At 35.1% G+C, this 20,355-nt stretch overlaps 2 protein-coding genes across 6 annotated transcripts; one reads left to right on the top strand and one right to left on the bottom strand.

Annotated features, from left to right (window-relative positions):
* Nucleotides 1–349: 349 nt before the first annotated feature.
* Nucleotides 350–9,340, bottom strand: LOC108205039 (protein PLASTID TRANSCRIPTIONALLY ACTIVE 12, chloroplastic). 5 transcript variants are annotated; one of them, XR_010288102.1, is made up of 12 exons: nt 9,147–9,340; nt 8,891–8,961; nt 8,004–8,690; nt 7,474–7,586; nt 5,905–6,164; nt 5,237–5,358; nt 4,313–4,381; nt 3,399–3,452; nt 3,149–3,250; nt 2,578–2,699; nt 890–1,107; nt 350–796 (listed from the first exon to the last, which is right to left on the bottom strand). XR_010288102.1 is itself a non-coding variant. In XM_017374792.2 (11 exons), the coding sequence occupies exons 1-10, from the start codon at nt 9,178–9,180 to the stop codon at nt 2,604–2,606; spliced, it is 1,608 nt and encodes a 535-aa protein (XP_017230281.1). In that variant the 5' UTR covers nt 9,181–9,340; the 3' UTR covers nt 350–796; nt 2,578–2,603. The 5 variants fall into 5 exon arrangements, 3 of the variants coding, with proteins under 3 accessions (XP_017230281.1, XP_017230283.1, XP_017230282.1); XR_001803871.2 differs by having other exon boundaries at nt 890–1,032; XM_017374792.2 differs by lacking the exon at nt 890–1,107.
* A 1,044-nt stretch (nt 9,341–10,384) lies between these two features.
* LOC108205202 (hydroxyproline O-galactosyltransferase GALT2) lies at nt 10,385–15,969 on the top strand. The gene is made up of 7 exons (XM_017375043.2): nt 10,385–11,910; nt 12,530–12,759; nt 13,620–13,910; nt 14,542–14,670; nt 14,797–14,970; nt 15,139–15,246; nt 15,380–15,969. The coding sequence occupies exons 1-7, from the start codon at nt 11,007–11,009 to the stop codon at nt 15,581–15,583; spliced, it is 2,040 nt and encodes a 679-aa protein (XP_017230532.1). The 5' UTR covers nt 10,385–11,006; the 3' UTR covers nt 15,584–15,969.
* Nucleotides 15,970–20,355: the final 4,386 nt, after the last annotated feature.

Here is a 20,355-nt window from a genome sequence, read left to right as displayed (position 1 = left end):
CTATTACACCTACTACTTTCTTCCACTATCTTCATTCTATAATAATATAAACACTATTACACCCACTACTTTCTTCCACTATCTCATATCTATCATTAAATATAAATGGATCCCACCACTTCACCCATTTTTTCTCTAACTTTACTCACTTTTTACACTTTTTCTTGGTCTCCGTGTCCAAACCATTTGTATATAAATCACCGGGACGGAGGGAGTATTTATTTATGGCGATTCTTAGATTCTTCATGCTTTGCCTTCATTATTAATTTCTTTAATATAATATAATCATATTGGGGCTATGTGTTTTTTTTCCTGCACTCATACTTTTGCTTAAACAATTATAAAGGGATGAACATAAACAAGGCCTACACAATTTAACTTCTAGTTCTCTCAAAGTACAGCTCTCTGCCATCATCAAAAAAATAATTTGGTCTAAACAATCATTCTAATTCGATCTTTCTGTAAAAGTAAGCATCTTGTACAAAAGAAAGATCTTGCAATGATGTCCTCGAAAAGAATATTTTACTTCAAAGACCATCATGGATTTAGCTAGAACACGGAGAGCTTCAATTCTTCGAGTTCAGAATTCTGAGATGCCAAATGTTTCAGCTGATGACCTTGAATTTCATTAGTAGCTACAGCTCATTCCTTCCGACCCATGGACAAAGCCTCCATATTCTTGCCATCTTGTTAACAAAGAGAACTCTTTGCACAAGATGAAGTTTCCAGCGGGAAGCCCAGAGAATATTGCAGTTAGAATTAATACGTAATCTTCATCCTGCAATCTTAGCAAGGCCTACAAAATTAGCAATGAGTTAATAATTGGTATGGCAAGTATGAAGCTAATGGACAGACTCATATGATCATGAAATTTTTTGCTGTTCAACACCTTGTTAATTGAAGCTGTCCCAAGGCATTGAATATTATTTTGAAACTTGTGCCTAAAAAGTCTGCATCTTAATTTAGATCTTTACTGAAAAGAGTCTAATTGGTTCATCATTCCTGATTGTTGAGCTTCCTATAGGGCCTTGGCTGTAATGTTGTAAACTTTTATGTCGAGTAAGGACAGCTCTTCAGAAGCATAACACCACAAATCAATATACCCAGCTACAAAATTACAAGTGTTATATGCTCAGTCCAGTGACAACTATTGTTCATCTATCTGTTTAAAACTGAATCAATAGCCAAAACTATGGATGGGCATCATCTTCTCGATTCTGCCCGCCCCTGATTCAATCATTCACACTGAATGGGAGATCTCATAGCAACAAACATTATTTTAAATTTTGATTTGTTTTTTATTTAGAGGGCCTAAGTTTATTCAGCTGCAAAAGTGGTATATCAAAGTGTGATTCTGTTGTTCTGTAGTTTAGGTGAATTGATGCAGCTATAATAAAGGACTTCAATTATATTAATTTATAACATCATAGCACCATGGAAAGGACAACTGGGTAACGTATGACATCCCTCTTACAGATATTGAATCTAAAACAAGATTGAAACAAAGAAGAAAAGACGATTGAAGCTTAGCATCACAGTTATATTAAGGATCTGAGTATCAAACGTTCTACTAATAGAAAGCTGTTTTCGAAACTCTCAAGCATCTGCTGCTCAATGCTCAGGAAGAAATTTAGCGATGTTGTAATTTTTGCTAATTAGTTGGAGATTCATCCTGAAGTTTAATTAGATAAAAAGAAGATTACTGGGAATATCCTATATTAGATATATAGTAATAATAGTTATACACTAGAAATCTAGATAACTATCAGGTCTATTTTTTTATCATCCAAGACGGGGTTTGAATCCTATATAAGCAGATGTTCTTATTATTTGCAGGCTTTGATTAATTATCGAAATTGAGACATTTAATTATTGAGGATTGCTATACAAAGACTTTTCTGGATTCTTCCGCAGGGAAACCCCTGGGTAGTGGTTCTTGTGCGAGTAAGTCACCCAAGCCAATCTTTCAACAACAATTCTTTTTTTCTTTTTTATATAATTGTTGTCCTGCATCAATACTATTTACTACTATTAACTAATGGTAATGTATCTGAAAGAATTTAATCCAAATTCACTTTTGGTGGAAATTCATTATTCATTATCTTGTGTTACATAAAAATTGACTGTTTAATTAGGTCATCAAATCATTGACAAAACCCATACAAGTATAATTGAGCAGTTACAAAGCGCATATTGGAATGAAAACATGCACTAGCAAACTAATCTCTCCTAATTATATTTCACTTGTGTGAGCTCTTCTGGGGGTGTGGATTTTAGATAACCTATTAATCCAGCAACAAACGAAAGATTATACAGGACTTGGTTTAAAAATTGAATATTTTGGAGGGACTTAACAGGTTTTAAAGACCAGGCACTTTCCCAAAATTACAATCTTCACAATTCCTTCAAAATCTTTATTTTTAGAAGTCACCAAACTGGACTTACATATAAAATCAGTTACTCTTAAATCTATTATGATTGCCCTAATATCTCAGCTGTTGTCTTTCAAGTATACTCCATGAAATGTAAATGAATGTGCTCTGTCTGATTCCCCTTAACTAAATCTCATTAACTTACCTCAGTATTTTAGCATCTGATAGACATTACTCATCCTCGTCAAAATCCAAAATAAAGTCAGTTATGTTCTCCGAATCATCTATAGCTTCGTCAAGAGACATGCCATTCTTCTTCGGTTTTTCCTGCAAGTAAAAGAACACAATATAGTTTCTACATATGTAATGAAACATGTTAGGAAACAAGCATGTTAGACAGAATTGATTGTGAACATGAAGAATGATTTAGTTCTCTTTTTGCCTTCTCCTGGAATCATGAAATTCAAAGTGTGCTCATGACAATCGTATGTTTACGAAGCAAAACAAACTATTGGCTGTTGACATGACAACTACATTTGAACACTCTGATAGTTAACTAGAGCACATGAATTCAGTCTTTTGAGTGGTAGATTTGTTTTCCTCAAGACAGTGTGGAAGATACTTAAGTTAAGCCATATAAATATGTTTTGACAGCATCTTTAAGCCAAAAAGGTTCGGTCATATATCAAATAATCATCCACCCCAACATTAAGACACATATGAGCATATAAGTAGAGAAGCCTGAACAAACTACAGCAAAATAGAAAGTGGATTACCTTTGTCTTACGAAGTTCAGGAGTGCTTTTTAGGACACTCCAATTGCGTGTAATTTTCTCGCCCTCTTCACTACTCTCAGCGTCACTGCCTTCTCCTTCATCCTATTTTAGGAAAACCAAAAGTGTTACCAAAGCATCGGAAACTAACTGATTCAAGATTTGCGCCGTGAATACTAAGTTCGTAGAAAGGAGGATAATGAATGAAAATAATGCAAGACAAATTCCATGACTGATAAACTAGGAAGCTTACGTCATTTTCCCCGATATCAACTGCTTGTGCCATAGCTTCATCAATATCTGTTGTCTGTTGCACAAGAAATCAGAGATAAAAGGTAAAAGGGCAAGTAACATTTTAAGAACATTAAGATCTTCTAGCTACAAAATTAGAAGCTTTGATGCATATTTTAACTAATGATCTTGTTCATCTAAGATTCTAAGCTTCCTGGTGGATTTATAAGCAAATAAAAGTAACGTTAAAAGTTTCTAGCCGAACAAAAAACCTTACTAGTCAACAAAAAAAGGGGTATAAAAAAGAGCTAATAAACTTGGAAGTAAAGAGAGCTTCTTTTGACTTGATTAGCCAAAAATATTTTTGCCAAGGTGGTTTATGATTCAATAATTAGTCAATGGCATCAAGCGAAATGCTATCTCATCCTACTACTACTCATGATTACAGCTGAGGTCAAGGTCAAGCTATGAACCTGCTTTCTGCTTTATGGATTTAACTAAAGATATTCTTGTTTACTACGAATCGGCTATAATCAACCTGATCTGATACATGGCTCTTTGAACAAAAAATCATAGCTTAAACAGGCAGTCCAGATAACATTTAAAAAATACAGCGACGACTATAAAACTGCAGTAAATGTTTGCTGCAACCAATTATTTTGGAGTAGAATTGAAAATTTAGATGTGCACCATGTGTCCATATTACTGTCAAATGTTAACTACCAGTTTTTGATGGGCAGTGACTGGTAATTATTGAGTATGAGTTTATCATCTCAGTGATATATAATCACTTGACCAAACCCTTAAAAAAAAATATTACCTGATAAATCTCAGATAGGGGAAATTTCTAAATGATAACTATTTAGTTAACAAATAAAAAAGATGTAAAACTATCATGGTAGAAAGACAAAGCTACTCTATCAAATGGTTAAATACCTCTATTTGCTCAGTTTTCTCTTGAGCAAGGATGTTGTCAAGCTCCTCCCTTGAAATGATTTTGCCACGCTGATCAACATAATGTTGCAGAGAATTAGTAGTTATGACTCATGATCCAAGTCTTCAAGTATTTATACAATACACTTTAGTAGTTTGTCACTAAAAGGCACACAATATTTTATACACAGTAAACAGTTAGAGAATAATATTTTTGTATCAGCTTTTGAACAAGAACCACTTTTCAAACGCTGTAGTAGCTGACATCATACTATACTTACTACCTTTTGGGGAACATTCATGTCATTGATATGCTATTATGTACATGGCTACATGTTGATTAAAGAGAATACATATATTGCAAGAGTACCAAGACACATGATTAGTTTATTAAGTGCCAATTACAGCAAAAGAACCTTACAGCAATTTCAAGCTGCAACCTAACTGACTTATCTTATCCCACCATAATGAACCTTGTTTTACGAAGGCAAGTACGCTAGTGGAATCATAGGGGAGGCTGGCTAGCTGCTTGTATAAATAAAAGTATAGTACAGAAACATAGAGCTTTTACAGAGTATGTCTACACTACATCAGACCAATGTTCTTCCCCACTTGAAAGGATTTCGGATGTCTATCATGCATAATTTTTTAATTGGTGATACACTATATATTGTCAAACACCTGCTTAAAGAAAGCATATATAAATTGGGTTTGGTGGGTCTAGGACAACAAGGTATGATTGACAGGAATTTCTAAATTACATATTCATGACTACCAAGTGATAGCCAATGCCATGCCCAGTGCAATCAGTGCTTTTCTACTTCCTTGTAATTACGATCAACCATAACAATTAAAAAATAAACATTATGTCAACTGAGTGATATCGACTAATGACTAAAAGTGGAAATACGACTCGTTAACAGTAACCTCTTTAAGATAAGACAGCATATTGGGCGTAGGCTCATGGAAATCTGGACCTCTGAAATCAATCACTTCGTCCGGGTCTTGGATGTAATTAATTGTTGGGTAAACTGGATCTCCACCCCATACTGCATAGGTCAATGGACACATCAACGATGTACACGATGCAGTAAACCAAGTCAACAATGCTACCAACTTTCAACATGGCACAAAAAATATGATGATAATAATATAAAGGCAGAGCCATTTAGTGCAAATTGGACATGATTACATCTGGTGTACACTAAAATATTGAAGTATAAATTAAAATCGTGGCAATGCATATACAGGCAGGCAGTGAACAATTGGAACATATCAAGGCATATGTGTATTCACAAACCAAAAGCATAGGCAAATGCATAAAAGCAGGGTCTCAAAAGGTCCCAAATGTAGGAAAAAGGTTGTATACTTATATCAATGACGATTTTGTTTGAGAAAAGATATTTATAATTGAATAAAAACCAGCACCACAACAGCAAGGTCAGATACTATATTTAATTTAACATATTAAATACACCCTCCGACTTTTGAGAATAAAAATTTGTTTCAGAATAGTTGTCCACTTAAATTTTTAAAGTGGGATGAATATAGCTTGCATGGAAATTCAAAAGATTTAAGGGCTTTATAGTACATACTTTCTTTGATCTGATCCTCGCGCATTCGCATTGCCAAAGGATCCCTACGGATACGGGTATCAGTTCCCATCATAATACGGTATTCTCTATCAGTTTGATATGTGAACATTTCAATGAGTTGGGTATTCTCATCTTCACCAGTGTCTTCAAAATGTTTCTGAACTGCTTCACGTGAAGTGTCTCTCTTCCATGCTTTAACCCATTCAGAATAGTAAGCTAATGGACCAACTTCTTTCAGTCTTTCACTCTCAGCCTGCAACCTTGAAAAAACAGCATTTATTTTAAAAATGTCTCCTCTGAACTAGGCAAAGCTTGAAACCTGAAAAGTACGTTAAAAAGATGGTAGAAGGCAGACAGAGGCTCGGAGCTATTGCCTTTTCAGTGAACTGTTCTTTTAAGCATTACAGTCCACAGCTTTCATAGTGACACAGACAATTTAAATGTGGTCTATGGAAAGATTAGACTGTATGGCATATTCAGCAACAAAATAACTGTTTCCCAAGTTTTTATACTTGGGGACATTAAATTTTTTCATAAAACTGTTTATGCAGTCTCTGGGATTAACATATCCAGCGACAATACTTCATTGTTTATCAGGTTCATATTCTTAGATAAATCTTGAACAACTATATATTTTGTATGCATTTTGACATGCATTATGATGCTTATAATTATGTATTAAGTTTTAGTTGGTTTTACAGTCTTACTTTGTTGTAAAATGCCTTCAGAGTGGTGTCTATAAACTTAAATATATAGCTTTCCTGTAGAGTGCTAATAAAATTCTAGTAATGTATAATTTGAAGTAAATTCTACCATGTTTGTCTGAACTTAGTTTTGACATGCAAGTCGAAAAATATGCATACATGTATATATATACGTACTTATTTTTGGCTGGTAAGTTGGGGAAACAAGCTAAAAGATAGAGATGACGATAATGTTTAAAAAATAAACATCATTAGCAGAGCGCTCAGGTGCAGGTTTTTAATGGAATTCCCATGTCTCCCCTAAAGAAAAGTCCACGTACTCTACAAATTGCGTATGGGAAATTAATGTTGGACGAAATATGGATCAAGAGGGTATAACTTAACTTCAAGGAGAATTAAATGAAACACATGTATTGCCTCCAATATATCCATAAATATTCATCAATCCATGTTACTCAGCCATCTTACATTGTGTTAGCACGAAGTAAGATCCTCGATTTAAAAATTACCCCCAATTCAAGGGAAGTACTCCTAATGGACAACTACATAATGGATGTAAATTGTAACCTAACCCTCTAGATTATAGGGACTGATATATCATATTAAAATTTTAAAATTGATTTCAGAGTCACGAGCTCTGTGTCAGCGTCACTCTATTCCTCTAATGTAAACAGTTGTTTTCGCTACAGTGACGTTCTTACTTACAGAAGTTTAATTACAAGTTGGCTATAAACTCGTCACACACGGAACAAACCTAAGCAACACAAAATTACAAACAGATGCATGAAACAATAGGCAACAATAAAAAAAAATTACAATGTCCTGAAGCTCGGAGTAATTTTACGACACTAAGAAGCAATTATACCTTTCGTCTTTGTATAGATGCCGCCTAGCTCTGTAAAGGGAGGTCTCGGTCAATGTTGGATGGTCCCCGTAAAGCTTTACTTGCCCAGTTTCTGCCATAGCTTTAAGAAATACCTGTGGGTATAAGATTAATTATAGTAACAAACAAATAGATCTAAATGATTTCTTGCTAAACCAAAGCTCAGAATCCACTTGATCCAGAGTCTAACAGAAGTTCATATTATATACATGTCTAGTCAACCATCTAGGTTCAGAATCATTTTTGCAAACCAACTAGAGTATTCAACTAAATAGCTCTGCTCTAGCAGTATTGGCCCCACCGGCCCACCCCCTTTATTGGAGGCTAAGAGTTCAAGCCTCAGGCTTCTTAAAGGCAGAGTCGGGGATGGGTGTTCAATCAGCAAAAAAGAAACAGTCATGCAGTAAACAGTAATCAGTGAGAAAGTGCAAAAATCAACCCAATGCAGTCAAATGACTATCAACCTTTGCAAGTCTGATATTATTATATATTAATTCAAACTCAGCACTAACCGTTTCAACATCAGGGCGCCTCCTTTGCCACCTGGACCACTGCTCCTTTTCCGGCTTTCTCCAATTCCACCATAGTTCTTCGCTTGTAAGTGGCTGCTCTATTGGCTTCTTCACTTCTGGATCTATAAAGGGGTGAGGGACTCCAAGTTTCTTGTCCAGTGCATAGCCGGTTAACTCTTCTTCCTGAGGTTCTGTCTGATAAACAACGAACTCAGAGGGAAGATCTTTGGAGTCTTCCAAACCCTCGTTTACTAGTTCAGCTTCCACAGCATCGTCAAAAATATCACTCATTTCTGAAGTCTCAGAAGCGGCAACAGCTGCCTTGTTCTTTTTCCTCCGACTACCGGGAGTTTTTCCAAATGAAGGAGGTGCCGCTGACTCCCCAGTGGGTGCAGGAGCATTCGCTGCCCTAACTCGATCAGCAGTGCCTTCAGGCCAATAATCTCTCCCTGGAATACTTGCACGAGCACCAGAAGCTGGTTCCATCTGACCAGATGTTGAGTCCATATAACTATGATATGGCGGTTGGTCAACAAGCACATGGTCAAGAGCGTCATCATCCTCGTCCTTATCACCCTTTTGACACTTTATACAAGTACGTAAAGGCGACCGTTTCGGAAAATAATTGACACCAACTTTACACTGCCTCACAGGAAACGAACCGCTACAACATCTCCTAGCATTCCCCTGAAAGTATGCACAAACCCTTACACAATCATCAATTTGCAATAACGCATAGCTTCAAATCCCCATCCCCCTCTACCCTTACAATTTTAACTAAAACATCGAAAAATCAAGAAAATACCAACAAAAAGGGTATCTTTGACACTGAAACAATCTTCTTGTATCATAAAAACATCATACATGAGTGTGTAGTTAAACAATACCTGCAAAAGTTGAACAGGAAATTTGCCCCTCATAACATGTCCTGTAGAGACCATACTTCCCAACCCTCTATCTGCACCAAGTAATCACAACTGTTAAGCGACCAATTCTCCTAAAACCCCGGGTTTTACAAGGGCCTAATTCGATCATATGTTATCTTTAACACTAACAACAATTCAAAATTATGTAACAATCACAAAAAAGTAAATGCACAAACACACACATAAAGATATATGCAGAGTAAGAAAGAAATTAGACCTTGATAGAGCCAAGTAGTGGATAAAGCAGCCATTTTTAATTAATTATAAAAACGCAAAAAAAAAACTCTGTAAGTGAAAAAGAAGCAAATGGGGTTGTAGATATATATGCATATATCAATAAATGTAAAAAGAAGGGATGGAAAGCATTGTTCTTGAATTTGTTATTACAGGTTTTAAGTAAAGTGAACACTGAACAAGAAGAAGATAAAGTTAACTAGTTTAAAACGGGTCGAGCGCTGCTTCGCATGGGCTGCTGTGTTCGGTTCAGATTTTTCATTGGCAAGCCCAATCAGTTCGCCGGCCCGCTAGAGCCCATTTTGGTATAATTATTTTATTACATTTTACAAGTGTATGTTTTTTATTGATATATATATTTTTAATTTTTCTACCTCAATAAGATAAGTGATTATCATATATTATCTTAATATAATAATTTTATGAGAAAGATTTTTCTGACACATATTCTAAATTTTTTATAAAATATAAATTTATAATTAGAACAGAAGGAATACCTCATCTAGAATTGAAATAAAATGATAATGGGAGATCATAATTGAAATACTTGGCTATGATTGCGTGTTCATATATTATTTAATAGTTAAGTAAAGCAGGATACATAACTTTTAATATTTATTTTGATACTCAACATGTAATAATATTTTATATTTTTTTAGAATTAAATATTAATAAGGGATTGAGTTGAGTGCCGTATCAGAAAATATGGAGTCCTGAGTCGAGAGGTCAGAGAAGTTGGTTAAACAAACATGCTGTGTTTTTTTTTCTATATATAAAAAGAATAAATTTATTAATCAAAAGTCATACGACATCTATAAATATAATCAAAATTGGACAGATGCGGAATTATATCGCTGTTAAATCTTTGAAAATGATTTGAAAATGTTTTGAGATTGATTCTATGGTTAATTGTTCGGAACAAATATGTTGTGTTAGTCGGACATGTTCTATCCATGAAAAATCAGACACAGATTAAATAATTCAATTTTGATACCTCTAAAATATTGTTTTGTAATTGAAAAGAAATATCAATATATTTTTTAATTTTTGAAAATGAGATAACTATATGATCTGGTAAATAACTTTATAGATTAAAGCTAATTTGTTATTAATATTAAAATAAAAATGAATCTAGATTTGGTGATAAAATACTAATTAGAGATTAATAACTTCCTCCAAAGTGGTTTAGAAATAAAAGACAGGAAAAAAGGGGCACGTTCATACACTTCTGCAGCTGAGAGTATACAATATTCATATAATATTCTTGCTAAAGATTGAATTTTTAATTGTTACCTCATTTCATTCTACTCTTAACTTTTAGCATTCTTTAAGTTCAGATTCATACACACACTCATTTATCACAATTATCTTACTTTACAACATAAAAGCCAGTTCTCATCTGGGTTGTGTCTGAGTGGACTGTTCATTTCTTGCAAATTTGAGGTTGGTAATGCCTTTTTTAGTTGTTCATTGTTAAAAAGATTGATTTTGATTAGTGGGTGTTGATTTTTTTTTGGTATTGATTGTTCAGTGTTATTGATTGCAAGTAATATGCTATTTTTGGCCTCATAACAATTTGTATGTATACTTGTTATGTGTAAGACTCATCTGCTTCTGAAGCACTAAGATTTGCTTGTGTTGGATCCTGGAGTGGTGAAGTATTGTTATTTTGAAGTTGTGCTTTTGGTTTTCAGATTTAGGGTACAAATAGATTGCATCTTAGGTCGTGAACTTGTGAGTTGTGATATTATAGGCATGGGGTTGTGAGAGATGGGTTGGAGGGACTAGTGTGGATATTTGAATAGAATTCTGTATTGTAACTTTGTAAGTTAGGTTTGTGAAGATGAAGAGGTCGAAAAGTGAGCAACTTCTTGGGAGGAGGTTTAAATTGACTCATCTTCTGTTTGGTATAGCTGCATTGTACTTGATTTTTATTTGCTACAAGTTTCCGGAATTTTTCAAGACTGGTGGGGTGTTGAGTGGTGATGATGGCTATGATAAATTGGGTAGCTCAGGGTTTATGGATGTGAATGGCGATATTATAAGTAAGCCAAAATTAAGGTCTGTTTCTGAGGAAACAATCCATCGTAGACTAGACGATGAAAATGAAGTTGTGCCATTTATTATGCCTGGCAAAGCATTAATAGACAAGAATAAGGGATTGCCACCGATGAAGCCGTTTAAGAATCATTATGGTCGAATAGCTAGTGAGATCTTGAGGCAAATGAATAAAACAAATGATTTGTCAGTATTAGAGAGGATGGCAGACGAGGCGTGGACTCTAGGTCTAAAGGCATGGGAAGAAGTAAAACATTATGACGGAAAAGAGGCTGACCAGAATTCAATACTCGAGGTGAAGCAAGAGTCATGTCCCTCGTGGGTATCAAGTAGCGGTAAAGAGTTAGCTAAGGGCGACCAGATTATGTTCCTTCCTTGTGGGCTAGCTGCAGGCTCTTCCATTACAGTTGTGGGGACGCCTAAATATGCCCATCACGAGTATTTGCCCACACAAGCCAAGGTGAGGAATGGCAATTCCCTAATCCTGGTTTCACAATTTATGGTTGAATTGCAAGGCTTAAAGTCTGTGGTTGGTGAGGATCCACCAAAGATTCTGCATTTGAACCCTCGCTTGAGAGGGGATTGGAGCCATCTACCAGTGATTGAGCATAATACATGTTATAGAATGCAATGGGGAGCAGGTCAACGCTGTGATGGTTTACCATCTAAGGGTGATGATGACATGCTTGGTAAGAACATTTTATTTCCATATACACATATAGCCATTTCTTATGCTCAATTACACCTTCTAAAGTATTGTTAATATCTATACTATCAGCATGAATTTGGTAGGTAGAACAGAAACACATGTGTAGAAGGTAATTGCATCTATTGAACAATAAATCCTCCCCAAATATATAAGATCTGCCAAAATTCCTAAAGAAGGATGAACCAGGCAGTAAAAGATGAATCAAGAAAATCATGCTTATCTCATGTTGGAGATTGCTACTTTTTAACAGGTGATAATAATCCCATAAAGAGTTACAGAAAATAGCAGTTCATGGAGATTGTGGAAAAGGGCCAAAACTAGGCACCAAGACATTTGTCAGCTTAAATTACTTGGTTTTGTTTATTATTAAGTTTGTGTGTACAGTAATGGGCCTGAATATGTTGACTTATTGCATGTACAAATTATTATGTATTTTGCTTGGAACTGAAGGTACATTTTACAAAGAATGACAGTTCAGACAATCTATTATCAGTAATGAATATTCTAGGGGACAAAATATATTATTTCTAGTTTTGGATGTGTTGCCAGTTTAATAATGTATCAAGTGATTTAATACCCAGATTGATCGTTCTCTGCAGTTGATGGATATCTGAGATGTGAGAAGTGGAGCAGGAATGATAACAGAGATAAAGAGTCCAGAACAACTTCTTGGTTCCAGAGATTCATAGGGCGCGCCAAGAAACCAGAAGTAACCTGGCCTTTCCCCTTTGCGGAGGGAAAAATGTTTGTTTTGACTTTGCGTGCTGGTCTTGATGGATTTCATATCATCTCTGGGGGTCGACATATTACTTCTTTTCCTTATCGGACGGTATGGAACTTGCACTAGAATATGGTTTTGATAGCTCTTAAGTATTCTTAGTGTTTAAGAAAGTAGAACTTTACATCTGACCGCTCTTTTCAACACCAAAATTAAGTTTAGTTATTGGTTAATGATGCGGTGGCTTGTCATGTTCTTAGATTCCTCTAAATATTTGACACATGTTATCACGTGACAGTATTATAGTTTTATTTATCAATGCATCATGTGGAGTTGGGAACTTGGCGAGTGTATTATTGATGGGAAACAGAAGCAAAAATTTGAGTCTTATATTTATCAGTAAATAGTTTAATCATATTTGATTGCATGTATTTATATGTTTTATTAAATATGTAGTAGGTTATATATATAAGCATAATGGTTTTGGGGACTTAGTCTATTAGGTTATGTTATTAGGGTTTTACTTGGTTTAATATACTACAGTGATTCTATATCAATATTGATTTGAGTCTCTTTTTTTGGGTTATAATTTACAATTTATCCCTTCTGCGGTTGGGAAACCCATGGATAGTGGATTTTCTGTGGTTAATTCACCCAAGTTTATAAATGTTTTTTTCTCATAAATTTGTTATCTCTAAAATCTATCCTGCAGTAATTCTGATGTTTTTCTCCAAGGATATTTCTTCTTCTATACTGCATTAATTATTATGTTTTTGTAAACTGTGATTGGCTCATTGGCATATCTCTTTCCCTTGTCTCATATTGTATGAGGGTCCCACTTATATATTGACTTGCAGCTGTGATATATTAATTTTGTGTTTTTAAGTAGAATACATCTCACGTTCAATCTGGTGTGTCTTTTACTGATCTATAGTGTTCGTTTGCTCACCATAAGTTCCCTTTTTCTGCAGGGATTTACGCTTGAAGATGCAACAGGATTGGCAATTAAAGGTGATGTGGATGTTCATTCGGTTTTTGCCACCTCTCTCCCAACCTCACATCCAAGTTTTTCACCTCAAAGAGTTCTAGAAATGTCTCCAAAGTGGAAGTCTCAACCTTTACCGAATGGTCCTATTCCCCTTTTTATTGGGGTTCTCTCTGCTACTAATCACTTTGCAGAGCGCATGGCCGTTAGAAAAAGCTGGATGCAAGCTTCAGCTATCAAATCCTCAATTGTAGCAGTTCGCTTCTTCGTTGCATTGGTATGGCCCAACATTAACGTGAACCAGAACCTTTCTTTTGCATACACTCTGATCTCTGAATTTGAGAAGCCAAAAATGTTAATGAATCAGTACGAAATAGGCTCTTTTCTCCTTCAATAAAAATTATAATTTAATTTTGGCATTTTTTTTAAGTCCTTGCTGAGATAGTCTTGGACTTGCAGTATTGATAGTAAGTTTGGCAGTATATGGCTTTCCTTGCCAGTAATATAGATATCCAGAAAGGATCCATCTTCCATGCATTTTGGCTACCACTAGAAGATGAAAGATATAAAAATTACAGTACATTGTCAATAACTAAAACAAGGCTGAATTTTTAGTCAGTTTTGGTTGATGCTACACTTTGGCTGAATATATGATAGTCAGCAGATGTTGGATTTAGCCTGAGGTCAGTGACAATGAAATTTGGGGATGTTGCAATATAGTTGATCGCGTTAAATCTTGATTTTTGGGTGATCTCAAGCCCCTGGCTAAATTGCTTAAAATCTACTCTTGACATGTGATTTGCATTTGCTACCTTCTTTAATAGTAATTTTGGCATCTCACCCATTCATATGGCATCTCTATAACACACCGTATTAGGCCCGCTCTCATCTTAGATTCCATGGTGCAGAACCCAAGGAAAGAGGTGAATGCAGTTCTGAAACAGGAAGCTGCTTACTTTGGTGATATTGTGATCCTACCATTTTTGGATCGCTATGAGCTAGTGGTTCTTAAAACTATTGCTATATGTGAATATGGGGTAAGTTTATTTTTTGTCAGTTCCTAATCCTTGATTCTTTATCGACTATATTACATACTCAGGATTCAAAACCAGATTAGTTGTTTCCGTCCTAGTTCCTCTGAATATCTCATATTTGGCATGCAGGTTCAGAATGCCACAGCTGCTCACATCATGAAGGGGGATGACGATACTTTTATAAGGGTGGATACTGTTCTGAAAGAACTTGATAAAGTCTCTGTAAAAAAATCACTTTATATGGGTAATCTTAATCTCTTGCATCGACCCCTTCGGAGTGGAAAATGGGCTGTTAGTTATGAGGTATGCAATGGGAATCGGTGAATCTTTTTTGGCAACAACAGACTGAAAATTTTACAGCTGTTAACCTTTCCTATGTGTTTAACTGGAGTAGATTTTGTTGATTGTTTGAGCAGATTGTCCTCCTGTTTTCATGTCATCGTATATTTAACAACTGTTCTGATGAAACAGGAATATCCGGAAGAAGTTTATCCTCCGTATGCTAATGGGCCTGGATATATAATCTCGGAGGACATTGCCAAATATATTGTTTCTCAACATGTCAATCAAAAACTTAAGGTTTGTAGGCCAGAAAGATTTTTGTTTTTTTATTATATTTTTATTTTTAAGGTTGTCTGCCAGAAAGTAAAATCTTTAAATTATACCGCTGATGACAAGTTTTCTCTTAAAAAATGTTTTTTTTCGTAAGCAGCTATTTAAGATGGAGGATGTGAGCATGGGAATGTGGGTCGAACAGTTTAACAGCTCGAGACCGGTAGAATACTCCCATAGTTGGAAGTTTTGTCAGTATGGGTGCGTTGAAAATTATTTTACAGCTCATTATCAATCACCGAGACAAATGATCTGTTTATGGGACAAATTGGCAAGAGGTCAGGCTGGTTGCTGCAATTTTTAGGAAAAAATGCGATTATACAAATTACAGAGCTTGCGAATGTTCTTAGCCAATTCATCAGACACGAGGTTCTTCACATATCATCACCATTCTTACTTCTTAGTGGAGTCTGCCTTCGTTGTGAGTTTCGGGTCATGCTCTTAAATTTTAGAGCGGATCATGATCTCCTCCGGTGAGGGTTCGGCTGGATATTTAAAAGAGGGAGAGGGGTGGTTGAAGCGTCTCAAATGTCTGGTCAAAGTGTAAAAGGAACTGTACATATTACTTGTTCAATCATGTAGTATATTTGTAAACTCCTTGCTGTCCTATAATGTTTGAGTTTGACAGTGATTCATCCACATAGTACTTGGGAACTAAGGTACTTCACATTTTCAAATTTTTTTCCTTGATGCTCTTTTTCTGCTCCATCTCGGGGTTTTGCATGAAAACAAGTTCATTTGCATGTCTGATTAACCATAGAAAATGGTGGATGCTCTGACCTCTGGCACCCGAAAAAATCAGCGAACTTGAGACACAGAGAATTACTTTTTCGAGTTCCATAAGAATAAATTAGACATTTAATCACTGATTAATCCATGCTCTCTCATTTGCTGAATTGATTAAATTTCCGATTATTCAATTAATCATATGATTAATGGAACACTGGTACCAGATATTTCATTGAATAATTGAAGAGAACATTCAAGCAGAGAAAATTGCAGTACTACAACATACTGTAACAGCTACTCCCTCTGTCCCTCTCATTTCTCTTTACGGTTACTATTTTGGGATGTCCCTCTCATTTCTTTACGTTACTATAAATAGTAAGTTTTTCTCATCATTACAATTTACACCCACTATCTTCCTCCACTATCTCATACTCCCTCCATCCCATTTTAAGTGTCCACTTTGCCAAAAAAAAACTTCCCAAAATATGTGTCATAAATATAGTATTAAATACAACCACCAAGCCCCTCATAAATATATTCAAAGAATTATGAAGGTATAGTGTAATTTGAAGTGAAGAAAGGTCCAACAAAGAGCAATTAATGAGGTGCATAACTAATATTTATGAAAACTAAGCTCATTAGTTGTGGGAACATAATGATCAAAATGTTACATTAATTGTTTCTTAATATGTGTGAAATTTGCAAAGTGGACACTTAAAATGGGATGGAGGGAGTATTTAACAATAAAAACTACTATTACACCCACTACTTTCCTCCACTATCTCAAATCTACTATTAAATATTGGTAGGTCCCACAACTTTACCCACTTTTCATCTAACTTTACTCATTTTTCATACATTGTCTTGGTCTCCGTGTCCCCCTCCAATGTAAACAATTGAGGGGGACGGAGGGAGTAGAATAATAATGACACAACAAACCAGATTATAAATTTGACATTGAATATTTCATCAACCCCTCTGCAACCATAAATTCTTGTTTCGATATTTTTTAGTGTTACGAAACTCAGTAGTTGCTGCATTCACTTGACTGCATATTTGTCTCATCTTCATTTTCACTACCTCTGAGGAAGTAGTACCTCCAATGATCTGTCAACTGGAAACGGGTCAGATCAGACATCAACATAGGCAGCAAAACACTTTTATTATTACTGTGCATACCGTACATTTTAGCTTATGCCAGACATAGGGCTGTTCACGAACCGAGCCGAGCCGAGTTTTGACCGAACTGAGCCGAGCTTTAATTTTTTTTCTGACGAGCCGAGCCGAGCCGAGCTTTTTTATCGAACAAAAATTGTGTTCAAGCTCGGCTCGTTAACTAACGAGCCGGACACGAGCTTGTTCGCGAACAAATACAAGCCGAGCCGAGTCGAGTCGAGTCGAGCCGAGCCAGAAAAAAAATAAAGACAAACCGCTAGTTGACTCTTAGAATAGCTAACCAAATAATTTTAATTTTTTTGAAACTTTGTTTATATCACTAAAATGTATATATGTTAACATCCATGAGGTTGGATCGGTAAGAAATATTTTTTAAAAAATTGAAACACTAATTTAGGATTAAACACTAGTTAGCGGTACTAGTTAACCTTCTACTTGACTGTCAAAATAGCAAACCATATAAAATTATTATTTTCCGAAATTTTGGTTACATCACTAAAATATATATATATATAAATTATATGTTGAATTCTGAGTTCAATAACATATATAAATTATAAAAAAACCCCAAAAATATTACATTTTTTCGAGCTTTAACGAGCCGAGCTCGAGCCGAGCGAGCTCGAGTCGAGCTCGAGCCGAGCTCGAGCCGAACATACTAAAAGCTCGGCTCGAGCTCGTTTACTTAACGAACAATTTTTTGTGTTCGAGCTCGAGCTCGTTAACTTAACGAGCCGAGCCGAACGAGCTCTTAACGAGCCGAGCTCGAGCTTGTTCGCGAACAGCTCGGTTCGTTAAACAGCCCTAGCCAGACATATATGTTCTTGTAGTCGGAGGTGGTTCGTAAAAATAGTCGTTAATCTCTCTCATTTCTTTATTGATTATTTAAATTATTTGACCCGCATTTTAAGATATATATAAAATATAGTTTTATAAGTTTTTTTTATTTTTTTTATTTTTTAGTCTTTAAATTTAAAATTTTTATTCATAAAAAATTATAAAATTATATTTTATAAATATCTTTAAATTTGTGCAAGCCCTTTTTGAAGGGTAAAGAACCGAGAGAACGAGTACTAATTTCTGCAAGATGCAGGATTTAATAATTATATTACGATTATTTCACAGCTGTTAGCACGAGTTTGTATAATTTTTAAATCTTTTAGACGATTACTTAGTGTTGCTCCCGCCTATTAAGAGAAAAATGTTTGGGATGCTGAAATAATTGATTATTAATTTTCAAGTTGGCAAAATTAAATTAGGAGTGTCTCTGAGAAACAAAGAAACAAATTCAGGATATTTTTCGAATTCTCTAGACATATGATATATTAGAAAATAAAGTTTTTTTTGAGTAAATATTAGAAAATAAAGATAAAAATTAGTTCCGTCGGCCTCTTCAGAAGTCTAAATTCATTCGTAGTAGAAATGTAGAATACTACTCCCTCCGTCCCAGTCAATAGTATACATTGGGGGACGGGAGCGCGGCACGGACTTTAATGCTTCAATATAGTATAGTTCTGTAAATTATTTTTAAGATTTTTTTTTTTTGTATAAAAGTATAACATTTATATTTTTATACAAAAAAAGAAAAACTTAAAAATAAGTTGTGGAACTATGTTTTATAAGAGCCTTAAAAAGCGTGTCGAGCAGTGAAAAAGAAACGTATACAATGACTGGGACAGAGGGAGTAGAATGTCAATACAACTTTAACTTTTACATTAATAAGCTACGGGCCCGGAGGAATATGAAAGTCAGGCGCCGCGCATAAAGCTGTTAGTATTTGAATTGCGGGGATGTAAAATGCTGTGAATCATGGTGTATAAATATGCTTTTCTTCTCTCCTCTTTTGTCCATTTACCCATGCAGATCCGCATTCTGATGGGGTGTTTGGCTGAGCTTCTAAGAGCATCTCCAAAAGCCTCGTTGGCTCCTAAATATAATATAAAAAATATGGTTCTTAGTAATTTGGAACAAAGTTAAAAGTGTAAACTCCAACAATACTCTCTACATCTCTTCTCTATTTCATATTTTATTCATATATTGGGCTCCACTACAGCAAAAGAGAGTGAAAGATGGAGATGAATTGGAGGGAAAGATTTTTTTATGGTAAGAAAATAAGTTAGGAGCCATGTGGTGGCTCTTAACTTTGAGGAGAGAGGAGAGAGAAACAAGAGGTTCTTAAGATTTAAGAGCCACTTAAGAGTCTCTTGGAGCAACATTTTTCCTCTCCCTCCTCAAATTTCAATTTAGGAGCCTAAATGAAGGAGATGCTCTAAGCCTAGCTTCTGTTAGAAGCACTTAGTTGTATCGTTTGTGTGAAAAGTCAAGAAAAATTTATAAAAAGTTAAGAATGCTAGTTTTTCTTTCACGATTTCTACTCATTTCTCAAACACTTTAATCACTTATAAGTCTTAACTTGCATCTCACTTCTATTTCACTTTTTTACTTTAAACAAGAAACACTTATTTTAAACTCAGTCAAACGACCCCTAAGTTTCCAGTTGTCTTTTTTCAGATTTTTTAATTCCTTTTAGTTACAGAATAATACTTTCTTCATTTCAATTTATATGTCCTACATTATTTGTTCATTTCTTATTTCTATACAAATTTAAGGACAATGTTTTAAAACATTGATATTGGTAAATTTTTTTAAAAACGGACCTGTAATATGAAACAGAATAATTAATGTTTTACTCCCTCCGTCCCCCTCAATTGTTTACATCGGAGGGGGACACGGAGATCAAGACAATGTATGAAAAATGAGTAAAGTTAGATGAAAAGTGGGTAAAGTGGTGAGATCTACCAATATTTAATAATAGATTTGAGATAGTGGAGGAAAGTAATGGGTGTAATAGTAGTTTTTATTGTTAAATATGAGATAGTAGGGGAAGATAGTGAGTGTAATGATGGGAAAAACTTACTATTTATAGTAACGTAAAGAAATGAGAGGGACATCCCAAAATAGTAACCGTAAAGAAATGAGAGGGACAGAGGGAGTACAATTTTTTTTTGGCCCGCTACCATTTATGGCCGGCTCCGCTAGTAAGTTCTACACCATGGCTTGTATAAGAAACCCGCATGCATTTAGCTTCGCTACGTAACCAGAGATTTTAGGATTCATCTTACTTTACTTAGAAGTTAATTAGATTTCTAAGTGCCGAAGATGGTTCGTGTC

This window comes from Daucus carota, chromosome 1 (assembly GCF_001625215.2).
Source record: "Daucus carota subsp. sativus chromosome 1, DH1 v3.0, whole genome shotgun sequence".
Taxonomy (NCBI): domain Eukaryota; kingdom Viridiplantae; phylum Streptophyta; class Magnoliopsida; order Apiales; family Apiaceae; genus Daucus; species Daucus carota.
This window is presented reverse-complemented; position numbering and strand designations above follow the sequence as displayed.

Bases quoted from the DNA above. Each gene is read 5' to 3' on its own strand.
- LOC108205202 (XM_017375043.2), top strand. From the start codon at position 11,007: ATGAAGAGGTCGAAAAGTGAGCAACTTCTTGGGAGGAGGTTTAAATTG. The intron at 11,911-12,529 runs GTAAGAACATTT...CGTTCTCTGCAG, and splicing joins GGGTGATGATGACATGCTTG to TTGATGGATATCTGAGATGT. The intron at 14,971-15,138 runs GTATGCAATGGG...CTGATGAAACAG, and splicing joins AATGGGCTGTTAGTTATGAG to GAATATCCGGAAGAAGTTTA.
- LOC108205039 (XM_017374792.2), bottom strand. From the start codon at position 9,180: ATGGCTGCTTTATCCACTACTTGGCTCTATCAAG. The intron at 8,691-8,890 runs GTATTGTTTAAC...GCATACTTTCAG, and splicing joins TTCCTGTTCAACTTTTGCAG to GGGAATGCTAGGAGATGTTG. The intron at 4,382-5,236 runs GTTACTGTTAAC...TATGTTGATCAG, and splicing joins TGCTGTCTTATCTTAAAGAG to CGTGGCAAAATCATTTCAAG.